At 37.2% G+C, this 13,542-nt stretch overlaps 1 protein-coding gene across 1 annotated transcript in view; it reads left to right on the top strand.

Annotated features, from left to right (window-relative positions):
- MYBPC1 (myosin binding protein C1) overlaps nucleotides 1–12,629 on the top strand; it is an 82,540-nt gene extending 69,911 nt beyond the window's left edge. The window contains exons 27-31 of the mRNA XM_046011783.1: nucleotides 1,999–2,138; nucleotides 4,705–4,864; nucleotides 5,831–5,967; nucleotides 7,601–7,787; nucleotides 12,350–12,629. Of these exons, the coding sequence (XP_045867739.1) occupies nucleotides 1,999–2,138; nucleotides 4,705–4,864; nucleotides 5,831–5,967; nucleotides 7,601–7,787; nucleotides 12,350–12,450 (725 nt within the window). The 3' untranslated portion in view covers nucleotides 12,451–12,629. The remainder of the gene's footprint in view (nucleotides 1–1,998; nucleotides 2,139–4,704; nucleotides 4,865–5,830; nucleotides 5,968–7,600; nucleotides 7,788–12,349) is intronic.
- The last annotated feature ends 913 nt before the right edge of the window (nucleotides 12,630–13,542 follow it).

The following is a 13,542-nucleotide window of genomic DNA, read 5'->3' as shown; positions in this document are numbered from 1 at the left end:
TTTACTGACTAGAAAGACTAATCATTGGAGACTTAGGGCATACCTGTTAAAGAAAATTAATGCATATACTTTTTAGTACAAACCATGTGTACTACTTTATAATCCACTTCTCTCTTATTCTGTTTCTCAACTCCTTGGTGACAAAATATTTCCTGTTTTGAATTCTTGCATTTTTTTTATGAATCTACATAGTAGATTCTAGACACAATTTACATGTTTCCTACTACACTTAAAATTTGCTAATAGTAAAGTTTTCATGGAGAATGAAAAGTTTTTATTAAGTGTAAGGAAGATATACCTAAATAGTTAAACACTAAATTGGTTGATCCTGTAAGGCTAGATACTCACTCACTTGTCCAAATAATAAATATGTGTAGTTATAGAAGGAGCATGTCTAACAGATGGACCCTTCTCACTTGCTATAATTTTTGCCATGTCAAGAAATACATTTAAGAGCAGCGCTACAGAAGACTTGTTTCCAGTCATTTTTATTATCATATTTCAGCAAATTTGATGAAGCTAGGAGTTTTCTCACCAAAGGAGCAACTTCCTGTGGCAGATTGGATAAAAGTTCATGCCCTTTACATTAAGTACTCTCGTTACTGGCTAAACTTTCTTGATTTTTGTTAACTTGAGAAGAGTGTTGAGGCTACCCTGTGCCCTTGGATCTGGCCAGGCTCCATTGTAATGTGAGCCTGCGTGGAAGGGTCTGGAAGAGCAATGCCCTCTGAAACATACAAAAGAAATTTTCTTTTCTACTTTGCCATGTAGTTATTTTATCTGGTAGTTATAAGTGCTTGGGCCATTGCTTGCACACTCAAAGTGCTCAATAAATAATGATTATCATTCTAGTTATTTTACTGCTTCCAAATTTATGTTGGCAGAGAGATAAAACAAGTTTTCCTCATGCCCATTAAAGGTATCTTTTAGGTATGACAGTGGAACCCACTCACAGGCTGTGGCCTCTGAGCCTCTCACCAAAAACCAGAGATGCTTGGCCCAGGTGGGCTGTTACGATTTGGAGTCCCAAGTCAGCTCACATTTCCCATTAAGCAGGGTAACCTTGTGCTTCATTGCCAGTAGCCTGTCCTTGGAGGGATGACTAATGAGGTTTGAAGTTTCATTTAAATTTTCTTTTCAAAATCCGTTTCTTTCCATGAAGATGAAAGTCAAGAGTTTTCAGAGAAGCTTAGCTGGAGTGCATTCCATTACTCTGATGTTTAAGAATGACGGAGGGGCACCTGGGTGGCTCAGTGGGTTAAAGCCTCTGCCTTCAGCTCAGGTCATGATCTCAGGGTCCTGGGATTGAGCCCCACATTGGGCTCTCTGCTCAGCGGGAAGCCAGCTTCCTCCACTCTCTCTCTCTGCCTGCCTCTCTGCCTGCTTGTGATCTCTGTCTGTCAAATGAATAAATAAAATCTTAAAAAAAAAAAAAAGAATGATGAAGGAAATGTGGATAGAAATGCCGGGAAGGATGGATATTTCAAATATCCTCCTGTAATGAGATACCGTGGTCCCCTTTATCGATGGAGACATGTTCCCAGACATCTAAAACCACGGGTAGTACCAAACCCTATATATGCTATACTTTGTCTTATACACCCATACCCATGATAAAGTTCAATTTATAAGTTAGGCACAGTAAGAGATTAACAACAAGGACTAGCAATAAAACAGACCAAGTATAACCATATACTGTAATAAAAGTTAATGTGGTCTCTCTCACAAAATATCTCATTGTACCATACTTACCCTTTTTCTGATGATGATATGAGATGATAAAATGCCTACATGATGACATGAAGTGAGGTAAATGACGCAGGCATTGTGACAGAGTGTTAGGCTACCATTGACCTTCTGATGCTATGTCAGAAGGAGGAGCATCTGCTTCTGGACCTCAGTTGTCAGCAGAAAGCAAAAGTGCTGTTAAGGAGGGACCCACTGCAGAAGTTGAGAGGGAAAGTGATCTTACAGTGATGCCGTGAATTCATCTTATAGACCGTCCAGGTCCACCTCAAATGGTGAAGATTGAGGATGTCTGGGGAGAGAACGTTGCTCTATCATGGACACCACCAAAGGATGATGGAAACGCAGCCATCACAGGGTACACAATCCAGAAGGCTGACAAGAAGAGCATGGTAAGGTCTGGCTTTCTCTGGTTCAGCAGTAGCAGAATCACATTTTATCAGACGTAAAGGTTGGGCATGAGGTCCTCTGTGGTGAGGAATGTGTGGGGGGCATGGGTAAACAATGTGGCCTCATGGAAAGGATAAAGCCTTAGGAGTCACAGAGAGTTGGATTTGAATCCCAGTATTGCCACTTAAGAGCACGTGTGCATGGACAGTCACTTAACTTCCTTGATCTCCATTTTCCTCATCTATAAAATAGGGACATGAATACTTAACTTTGCTTGGTTATTCTGGAGCTAAAACAATATAAAGCAGCTGGCACAATGCTCAATAGAACTTAATTCATTTGTTCCATTTTTACTCACTCTGGATTCTAGCTCAAATTTAATCGGTGCAACACTTTCTCCTTATAAAATAAATGTTGCATAACTTGGACAGAAAGACATCAGTTAGAAAAGAGGGATTCTAAAGGAAACAGCGTGTGTAAACGTCCTGAAGAGGGAAGGAGCTTTGTGTGTTCCAGAAGCAACCCAGTCAGAGTATGAGTTAGTATTACCTATATTTTATCACTGAGGAAGCTGAGGCTCAGAAAGGATAAATGACTTGCTCGAGATCACCAGATTTTAAATGTTAAAGTCTAGGTGTTCCTGCATCAGAATCCAACCACTACACCATACTACTGCCCTACCTGTAAGTGAATGAATGAATAAATGACTGTTTGGACACACAATGGCATAGAGCCATTTTCATTCTCCCAAGAAGAGTAAAATATACTTACTGATATTGATAGGAAGTCGTTCGGCATCTATACCAATAGATCTCAGTAAGAACTTCAGTGATGAAGTCACATCAGATTGTAATTTTATGACCTAAGTTATGACAGGGAGAAGGTTTTGTTTGGCCCTTGTTTGGACCTTGCCTCTTGTTTGGACCTTGGCCCAGAACTGGCAGTGAATCCAGGGGTACCATGGTTCTTATATAGGGTCCTTCAAGCACCGCCCTCCCCCCACTTTTCCACCCCCATCATACTTGCTCAATGTTTGTCTTCTTAGATATTCAGTCAACTCCAGATGAACCAGGACTTTCCCAATGCTTCATGTAACTGAGTTGTACCTGGCAACGGGCTGATCCCTAACCCCTGCACTCCTGTGTGTCTGTTGCATTTCACCAGGGACAGACCTATAGGCCAAACAATGCTCCCTCTGCCCAGTGTAAGTCCCAGGAGATCACCACACCATTGTCTCATTGTGGCGACAGGTGCTATTGTCATTCATCACTTCATAAACATTGTTTTCATTGTGTGTGCAAACACATTAATTTATTCATTTATTTACTATGTGTTGAGCACTGTTCTAGCTGCTGGATTGGGAAAAAAAAGAAAAGGTCACTCACAATCTAGGCAAGAAGAAAGACATCACAATACCAAATGATAGAATAATACACCAAATGTTGGAATAAATGTTGGAGTAAAGTGCTTTGGGAATAAAGGAGGGCATAACTAAATTTTCTGGTGTCGTAAAAAGATCCAAAAATACAGAAATAATGATGGCCCCTAAAAATTCTGAGAAAAATCCTTTTCCTTTATGAACTTTTTGTCATAAAATATATTTTCTAGTTTGTGATACTAAACATAGATGGTGCAATGTGGTTCTTTACTGGTTGCAAGATAAACTTTGAGATCATTATGTTTATCAGGATGATGAGAAAATAATTGAAAAGAAAGTTACTTGTTTGGGTTCTCATTCATTTATTCAAGTATCCAATAAACAATTATTTTTTGCACAGTACCTATTATGTGCCAGGTATTCTAATAGGCCATGGAGATACAGGAGTGAGAAGAAAAGTCTATCTTTACCTTCATGGTGTGTCCATTTCAGTGAAGGAGGTAGAGAGTAAAGAAGTAAAATAGTAAATACATAATGTAATTTAAAGTAGCAATTTCTATTAAAAAAAAAAAAGCCTAGCCAGGTTAAAGTGATAGGTGGTGAGAGGGTAAACAATTAAGAAGGAGGTAATATCTGAGCAAAGACCTGGAAGGCAAATTTATTGGGTGATATTAATTTTTCTCTAGTGATTTAATGTCATCTAGTCCTCAGAATAGGTAAGTTTAAATTAAAATTCTATAATTAGGGGCACCTGGGTGGCTCAGTTGGTTAAGCGACTACCTTCGGCTCACGTCATGGTCCTGAAATCCTGAGTCCCATGGAGCCTGCTTCTCCCTCTGCCCTTCCCGCTCTTATGCTCCCTCTCTCTCAAATAAAAAAAAAACAACTTACAAAATTATATAATTAGACTTCGTTATGCAAGAGATAGGTGACAGACACTACATACTTATGAAGGAAATATAAAGGTAGCAGTGGACATCTATGATATAAGCATCTAATGTGTATACATGGTCAAGTACAAGTCTGTTGTAAAGTGTAAACAAATTAAATGTACGTCATTGTTACTCTCAATATAAAAATCAGTGCTATTTTTCTTTTAGTTAATGAAACATCCCTGTTATTTATTTTAATCAACAGTGGGAATAGTTGTGTATTTTTAGATGATTTTTCTCAAACTTTTTTCCCCATAGGAATGGTTCACTGTCATTGAGCATTATCACCGAACCAATGCCACCATTACTGAACTGGTCATAGGAAATGAATATTATTTCCGGGTCTTTGCTGAAAATATGTGTGGCCTCAGTGAGGACGCAACAATGACTAAAGAGAGCGCTGTGATTGCCAAGGATGGTGAGTTAGCAGTGGACTGGTTTAAAGGGGGTTCTGGACTCAATTTCAGTATGTGGGAGTGAGAAGGGTTCCCCCCCCTTTTTTTTTCTTTTTAAGAGAGGCTTCACTACATAGGCATGGTTGATTAAATCACTGGTCTTTGTGATTAAACGCAAGCTCCAGCCCTCTCCTGCCCCTGGAATTCTGGGGATGGGGCTGAGAGTTTGAACCCACTAATCACAGGGCTGGGTTTCTCTGGCAACCAGTCCCCATCCCTGGGTCCAAAGGTCACCTGATTAATGTGAAAAAGACCCCTTTACAACTCCACTCACTTAGGAAATTCTAAGGATTTTAGGAGCTCTGTGCCAGAAATGTGGCCAGAAAACCAAATATCTACTTCTTATTATAAATCACCATATCACAACTAGATATCTGGAAACCACAGTTTTCCATGACTAGATGGAAAGGCCTGGAAGAAGAGATGTGACGAATGGGAATTCAGAAACTGATAAACACACATTTTTAAATTGCGATAAAAATATTCAAGCAAAATGTTCATTTTATCAGTAAAATTTTTAAATTTTTAATATTGCATTTTTTTTCAAAATGCAAGCTTAATTCATTCCAATTTCTGGGCTGTGGGCCTAGAAATGGCTCAAGTCATAGACATAGGAATTTGATTTCAAATTAGCCACTCGCCTTAAAGCCCTTGCTCGTTGCATTCACATTAAAGCACACTGTTGATCAAAATACTCAGACACCAAATTCTTCTCAATATTTCTTTCAGTCTCAGAGGACCACACTGGCTTTCTGTCCCAGGTGGGATTGACTGTCTCTTTGTACCCTTCAAAACGAATGTAGTATGATATTCACCCATGTTTTTACATGTTTTTTTTTAAGCTCAGGGGAATTTTAATCATGAGTAAAGTGTGCCAAGAATAAGATATTCTCAGGCCAATTTGTATATTTCTCATGCTTGTTTCTAAGGGAAAATCTACAAAAATCCAGTGTATGAAGATTTCGATTTCACAGAGGCACCCATGTTTACTCAGCCTTTGGTTAACACCTATGCTGTGGCTGGTTACAATGCTACCCTGAACTGCAGTGTGAGAGGAAATCCTAAGGTATCTTTTTTTTTTTTTTTATCACATTAGTGAAACTTAAGAATTAGTCCTAAATTCCCTTTTTTTATATTAGACACAGTATTATTGTGGGTAATAATATAAACTGACTTTTCAAGTGTTATTGTGTCTTTCTCTGGAATAGGAAGAAGGTACAGCATTATGGTGTTGGTGGCTAATTAGGTCCACCATTTAAATATAGTAATAAAACCTGTTTATATTTCTTTGCTAACTAAAGGATACCTACTAAGAAAAAACACAAACACTTATTCTTAAAAGAACTGAGAGCTAAGGAGACGAAAGTAGTATCATTTTACCTGAAAAATTAGGTGGTAATGTTAATTCATCAAATTCTCTGAAACAGATTAAAGCAAATAATGATGATATTATAATGCAAGGCAGAATTTCAAATGTGCTGGGATAAGGAAACAGAGTGCCCAGAAAGAAGAAATCACATCTGATTGAAGAGATTCAGAAAGGTTTTAAGGTTTCTTATCGGTATTTGAAAAAAAAAAAAAATGAAGTAATGAATGCTGCTCAAGAGATACCTATTCCTAGGTGGCACTGTGGGAAAAGTGCCCTAGAATTTGTAAAATTGCAAAGTGGCATTTTTCCTGCATTATACCATGAGCAGGAACAGAGAAGTCAAGGAAGAAGGTAGACTGAAGTGAGAGGAAGATCCTGAATTCATGTTTAGTTGGAAGTAACATGGATATATCCAAATGGGAATGACCAGGAGGGAGAGGAGCAGTTCACCAGAGCTTAGGAGAAAGGCCAGGACTGTGACTCTTGATTTGGAAGCCTCCTACCTCTTGGAGCTGAAGCTCTAGAAAGGAATATCACTGAGGAAAGACAGTAGTGAGTGAAAAGGCAAAGTCCAAGGTGTAAGCCTCAGTGAATGATCCCATTTGAAAGGAAGAAGGTGATAGTATGAAGGAGACAGAGAAGGAAGTCTCTAGGGTCTGAACAAGGCAAAAACATATAAAAGGTGGAAGAGAGAACATGGAGAGTGCACATTTACCAAAGGGAGGAGAAGACAATATGGGAAGGGAGAGGAGGGTCAAGGGTCTCAAATATAATTCAGAGGCCAAGGAGAATAGAGTCATCTTCCTGGGTGACTGACTGGTCCTTACTGATCTTGCATTATCTGAAGTGGACCCATTCCACTGGATGATGAGTAGAGGTGTTTGAGGAGAGATAAAATGGTGGGGAGGCATAAGCAGCACATAAAGAATCAGAAAAGAATGTCAGGAAAAGGAAGTGAAGAAAAGCAGATGGTTAGGATACCCTATGGGGATTCTCTGAAAAATGCCCAGCAGTATACGTTCTCCAGGACAAGCTGACTTCAGGGACCTGTGGCTCAAATTGGAATGCTTCTGAAAAAGCATTTGGGAAGAGAGCCCCAGAGCTGTCCTCTGAACAAGTCTGGCTTGCTTCTTCAGAACTGCTCATTTATCTTCTTGCCAAGCACTAAGTAGAATTTCATTTGAGAGAAACAATGCTCAAGCAGATGTGGACTTTCTTAGGTGTACTTTCTTTCTAAGCTACTCTTTAAAATCTGGTCCCCTGTTTTAATGGTCTCTTATTACAGTAGGTACTGATATGTTCTGACCTATTTACTTACTTCAATCTTCAGCCCAAAATAACCTGGATGAAAAACAAAGTTGTTATTGTGGATGACCCAAGGTACAGGATGTTCAGCAACCAAGGGGTCTGTACTCTGGAGATTCGCAAGCCCAGCCCCTATGATGGAGGCACTTACTGCTGCAAAGCGGTCAATGACCTTGGGACTGTGGAGATTGAATGCAAATTGGAGGTGAAAGGTATGACATCGAAGATCTCATGTATAGACTAAAATGAAAGAAAATGATTTGATTATTGCCCTTACTGCAAAATCCAAATTGTTTGCTAAAATGTCTAGGAGTGGCAGGGGAAGAGGAAAGAGAATTCTGGGAGAGAACACATTATTCCATACTGCATTCACTCTGATTTATTTGAGTAGACTTATTTTCATCTCTTGTAGTTCTTGTTAACTAAAGGAATATTAATTTAAGTGGAATGGTAGTATGTGTATGGTACAGTGGGAGTGAATAAAGTTAGTGAGATATGACTTTGGTGATATAATCTATATTAGAAAAAAAGTCTAGTGTAAAAACCCATCTAATGAAACTGCAATTAAGGAATTTGTACTATTTTTAATTAGTTTACTATTTTGTGAAACCTTTAATGTATATATAGTTTGCTAATTTAGTGTTTACTATTGCATATATAGACTATAGCATATCCATATTATAACCAGTTGCCTTTAAAATCTCATTAGAGAATTTCCATTTATAGGTATGCATTACATTTATACTAGTTTTTAGAAGTTTTGCGACTAATGTAAACCAAGAAAACATGTAAGGATTTATGTGTTAGAAAAGTCTCAGAATAACCTGTTATCTTAATCAGTTTTTGTAGTAATTGAGTTTAATTTTTATACTGAAGTTTTTTCTTGACAATCAAAACTTATTTTGGGATACCATGAGAACTCCTACAGATGTCAGAGTCACTGTTATGAGATAATGCGTGACATGATCCAAATGTCTTTTCTCTTTTTCTTGTTATATTTTATTACCTTTCTAGGATAACCAAAATCTTTATTTTTTCTACCTCTCTGTAATGAAATTATGATCCAAAAATCAGAAAGATAACTTTGTAAATATCTATTTAGAAAAAATAGTAAATAAGATACTAATGTAAGAAAGAGGTTTTAGTCCTAAGTCTAGTATAAGTAAAATAAAGATATTTTTTGAAAAAAAAATTTTTATAACTTAAAAAACTGTTTTCTTTTTGCTATGATTTCTGTCCATCCTCAAGTAATACAGTATGGTAGATTCATAACTGAACAAGAGGAATTTTTTTTATTTTTTCTCTCAAATATAAAACAATAATATTCTTAGAAAATGTCAAATGTGACTATTGAGATAGTGTTTACAAGTTTAAATATTATTTTAGCTGTTTACTAGCTCTAAATGCAGTTAACAGTTGCAGATATATCTGGTTTCTCAACTCCTAGCCTTATTATGTTCAAGGTATTGTTGGTACTTACATCTCAATATTCAATATAGAACAACAACAACAAAAGCCCAGTACCAGGTCTGCATGCTTTGAAAATAAACACATGTTGCTATTGATATAAAATGATTATTTCACAATGGTTCACCATTTGGAGTCCTCCATACTAGCAAATAATATTGTACATATGGATGATATATCCTTTATAGTAATTGTATAGTAAGTTGTATAGGGATTGCATTTAATAATACAAGTAATGTACCTTGTATATAAGTTCATAATAAAATATCAACTGTACTGTGTTGGTCAACACGTTGGTCCTAAGAGTAAAGCCAAGATTGTTGATCATCAGATTGTTATCTGATAATAGGTGATTTGAATCAAGTTAAGCTGAGAAAAAAAAAAGGTAAGAATGTCAACTGAGAATAAATAAATACTGGTACAAATATTCTAATTCTACAGTGATATATCAAGGAGTAAATACCCCTGGACAACCAGTCTTCCTGGAGGGGCAGCAACAGGTTTTAAAAGTTCATATCCCACTGGATATTTCTACTTTCTGTTCCATTCCTCTTACATGAAATCGCACTTTGCATGTAAAGCTTGACTTTCTCATTTGCTTTTCTTTGTATTTCTTAGCAGCTCATGGCATACGGTGTTTATGCCATGAACAGGAAGGCCAAATTATTCAAGGATATTAATTAATGTAGGCACTGTGTTTTGTTAGGAAACTAAGTACCATACCACACATCTCCATAAATAAAGCCAGAGAGCTACATTTGAAGATGACCTCATGGTAGATATCAGATTATTAAAACTTGGGACTCAGTGACAGTTCTTTAATTATTTTAGAGAAATATGATCTTCCTTTAAGATAGTTTCCATTATAGTTTCCTTGGATTCATGTTAAAATTCAGAAGACTAACGTTTTTAAATTGTTAGGTGGTAGAAAAGTGTTCTGGACATTTTTTTTGGAGAGAGGACACAATTAAGAATATTTGGAAATCTTTGGATCCAATATTTAGAAATTTTCATAGTTAAGATTTCCGATGAAAAACTTACCAGTAGAGTGTCTGTGATCCATCTATCCTTTGGGCACTTTGGATATTTTCATAGGATCAAAATTATTTCATATATTTATGAACTTGAAAGAAAATTCCAGGCCCTATGACTAAGTGTATTAAGCAGTAAATGAGTCCTATCCTATATGTATAATACACCCCCATTTGGAAGAAAGAGGTCAGTTTTTTGGGCCTGGGTAAGCAACCTGATGTAACTCTAATGATGTAAATCATTAGATGCCTGAATTTACAATTCCTAGAGATAATGTCAGCTTACAAAAGATGACAGAATTAGGGCTCTTTCTTTAAGATTTGGTAGATTAAACATAGAGTCACTTTCTAGTCAAAGTTTGTTTAAGCCTTGTGTTTATTTAGATCATATATAATCAGTTCAGAATACAATATTACAGATACGCTAGTCTAATATACCTACTTGATAATTTTGCCTTGTAGAATTTCAACATATATATATGTACACTAATGCTTTGTCTATTGTCTCTGTTTTTCTTTTGTTGAAAAACACAATATATATATGTTGTAGGTTTTTTTTTTTAAGCTAATGGTTTGGAAGCTCTCAGCATAAATATTCACTGTACAATCAGATTGGCTTTGTCACCTGTTCAGGCAAAGTGGTTGTGCATATTAATAAATGTTTTACATATTAATGATCCTTTTGAAGTGACTGGATCCCTGCCCTTCATTCCATGCGCTTCTATTTTCCTCCATCTTTCACATGACTAAGGATTAATGAAATCACCTCATCGTAATTGTGACTATAATTTCATCCAACAAGCACTCAACTTTGTTTTTAGAACTTTATTAATGCTTACAACTTCTCTCTCTCTCTCTTTCTCTCTCTTTCCCTTAGTCGTAGCACAGTAAGGATTTTTGAATGTATATTACCATCTAAGGTAAGCTTTCATATGGTTTTGGCATATGAAGCTTATGACTATCATAAGCCATACAAAGCCTGTGGAGTATGGCATGATTTTCATTATGTAATCCAATGAAAATAGACTTTTTAAAATCTCTAACTTTGTAGTTTTAATTTGTATTTAAGTCTCTTGAAATTAACAGCTAGTACTTATTCATCACAACAATCTCCTGTTGACATGGAGCAGGTTGCTGAATGCAGTAGAGCATGAATTAAAGCATTTAATGTAGATGAAAATGATACCCAAGCATTCTGAACGCTTTGCATCAGGAATGGACATGTACATAAGTGGCATCATTTCTACCGATATGTGATTTGAATTTTTTTTTTAAAAAAAGGAGAATGACTTTCCCAAATTTGCATTAAATAAGTTTTAAGAATGTTCAAATGGCATGCTGGTTTTGCCTGGACGTGAATTTATTAGTAAGTAGTAAAGCACTTCCTTAAAGGGCCAAAAATTTTTATGGTTTCATGGGTTCTCTTATGAGGGATATTTTTATTTTTTTTTTAAATGTAATTCAGAAACCTGGAAGGTAAGTTTGAAATATTAGTTGGTGTTTCACCTTCAGAAGGTATTGGATGGATTTTACTCTTTTTAAAAAAATCTTCCCAGTTTTTGCACTTTTGACAGGACATAAATAGCCAAAGTTAGAGGAGTGGTCCCTTTTTTCTTCTCCAATGTGCTTGAATAGGAATTCTTTGTACTTAACTAAAAAAAATATTAACAAGGGCACCTGGGTGGCTCAGTCAGTCAGGCATCTGACTCTTGATTTCTGCTCGGGTCATGATCTCAGGGTCATGAGATACAGCCCCACATCCAACTCCGTGCTCAGCGCAGAGTCTGCTTGAGATTCTCTCTTTCTCCCTCTGCCCCCTCCCTCTGCCCATGCTCTAAAATAAATAAATAAAATCTTTTAAAAAAAAAGAACATTAACAAACAGGAAACAGATCTTTCCACCGATTCATAACATGGCTTGCATTTATCTGCCATTCAGTCAGAAGGCTTAAATCATCTGTAGAAGAATCCTAAACCCTCTCCAAGAGCAATAGATACTTTCCAACCAGTCAGGATTTTCAACTAAGATTGAATAATAGCAGGGAACAAAAAACTGCTATGGGTCTGCTGGGAACTTGCTTTCCCTTCTAGTTGCCAAGTGCTTTAAATTTTAAATGTACTGAACCCATAAGATTTCCAAGTAGGGGCTGAATGAATCTTTGTAACTAACTGGAACATAATTAGTCACATTTCTAGGCAGTTAGTCAGGAAGTAGTATTTGAGTAATCTTTCATGTAGACGGTTTTGACTTTGCCTTTTCCTCTCTGTCCCCTCTAGGTGGTCTTTCCTTCTGCAGGCTCCTCTTGCAAGGTGTGCCTCCTAACATAATTGATTCATATTTGCGAGACTTGCAATCAAGCAATCCCGAGGAATACTAAGGGCCTGGGCCCTGTCTCCCTACACGCCACTGCTTTGAAATCTGGTTGCAATGAGAAAGCATTTTCTGTTTTTCTACCAGGCACTCAAGTGTGGTCGTTTTCTTTCCTCCTGATATTGAAGAAAAAAAATGTTTGCACGGATTGCTTAATTAAAAATTGCATACAAAATTTGATTTGAAGTCAGCTTTTTGGTCATTATTGCCTGTGCTTGGTCACTGTACTTTACCAAAAAAAGCAAGCTATACAATTAGCAAAAGCAGTCGTTTTCGTTTAAAATCGTAGGCTGTAAATGCTTTATTTTTTACAAAATAAAAACACATTGTATGGGGTGCCTGGGTGGCTCAGTTGGTTAAGTGACTGCCTTCGACTCAGGTCTTGATCCTGGAGTTCTGGGATGGAGCCCCACGTTGGGCTCCCTGCTCAGTGGGGATTCTCCTTTTCCCTCTGACCCTCCCCGCTTTCATGCTCCCTCTCTCTTATTCTCTCTCTCTCGCTCTCTTGCTCTCAAATAAATAAATAAATGAATAATATATTTTTTTAAAAACTCACACACATATATTGTACAATACAGCACAGTCAGATTCTGAAAACCCATCTTTCTCTTGAAAACCCACTCTTTTCTTAATCTAGGAGATTTTTCTAAACAAAACAGGGCTGTTTATTTCACACAATCCTGCTTAACACCAGTGGATCTGTACCCTCTTTCCCATTTGAATTCACTGCAAGACTTCATAAAGTCTCTCAGGTGAGTTTTCTCAAAGGAAGGGAAAATGTATTCAATAAATGGTACAATAAATTTGAAGTGCTTATGATGAAGTGACAGAGTACTCATTTATGTGTCTGGGGTTGTGTGCTCAGACAGGACTCAGGACAAAAGAGTGGAAGCTGGGGTGCTACCCAACTTGGGCCTGACCTTCATTGGTCTCTGGTGGGGCCTCCTGGCTGAGTGCATCAGGGCTCCTGCCAAAACAGCTAGTCATGGTGACAGAGAGCTACTGCAGACTACAGAGGAATTACAGATTTAGAGTTTGCTGATGGCATTCTTTCCAACTGATGGAGACCGTCAAAATATGGAAGTTGAGAAACATCTGT

The sequence above is a fragment of the Meles meles genome, chromosome 7 (genome assembly GCF_922984935.1).
Source record: "Meles meles chromosome 7, mMelMel3.1 paternal haplotype, whole genome shotgun sequence".
Taxonomy (NCBI): Eukaryota; Metazoa; Chordata; class Mammalia; order Carnivora; family Mustelidae; genus Meles; species Meles meles.
Note: the sequence above shows the minus strand (reverse complement) of the source record. Positions and strands in the feature narration are given on the sequence as shown.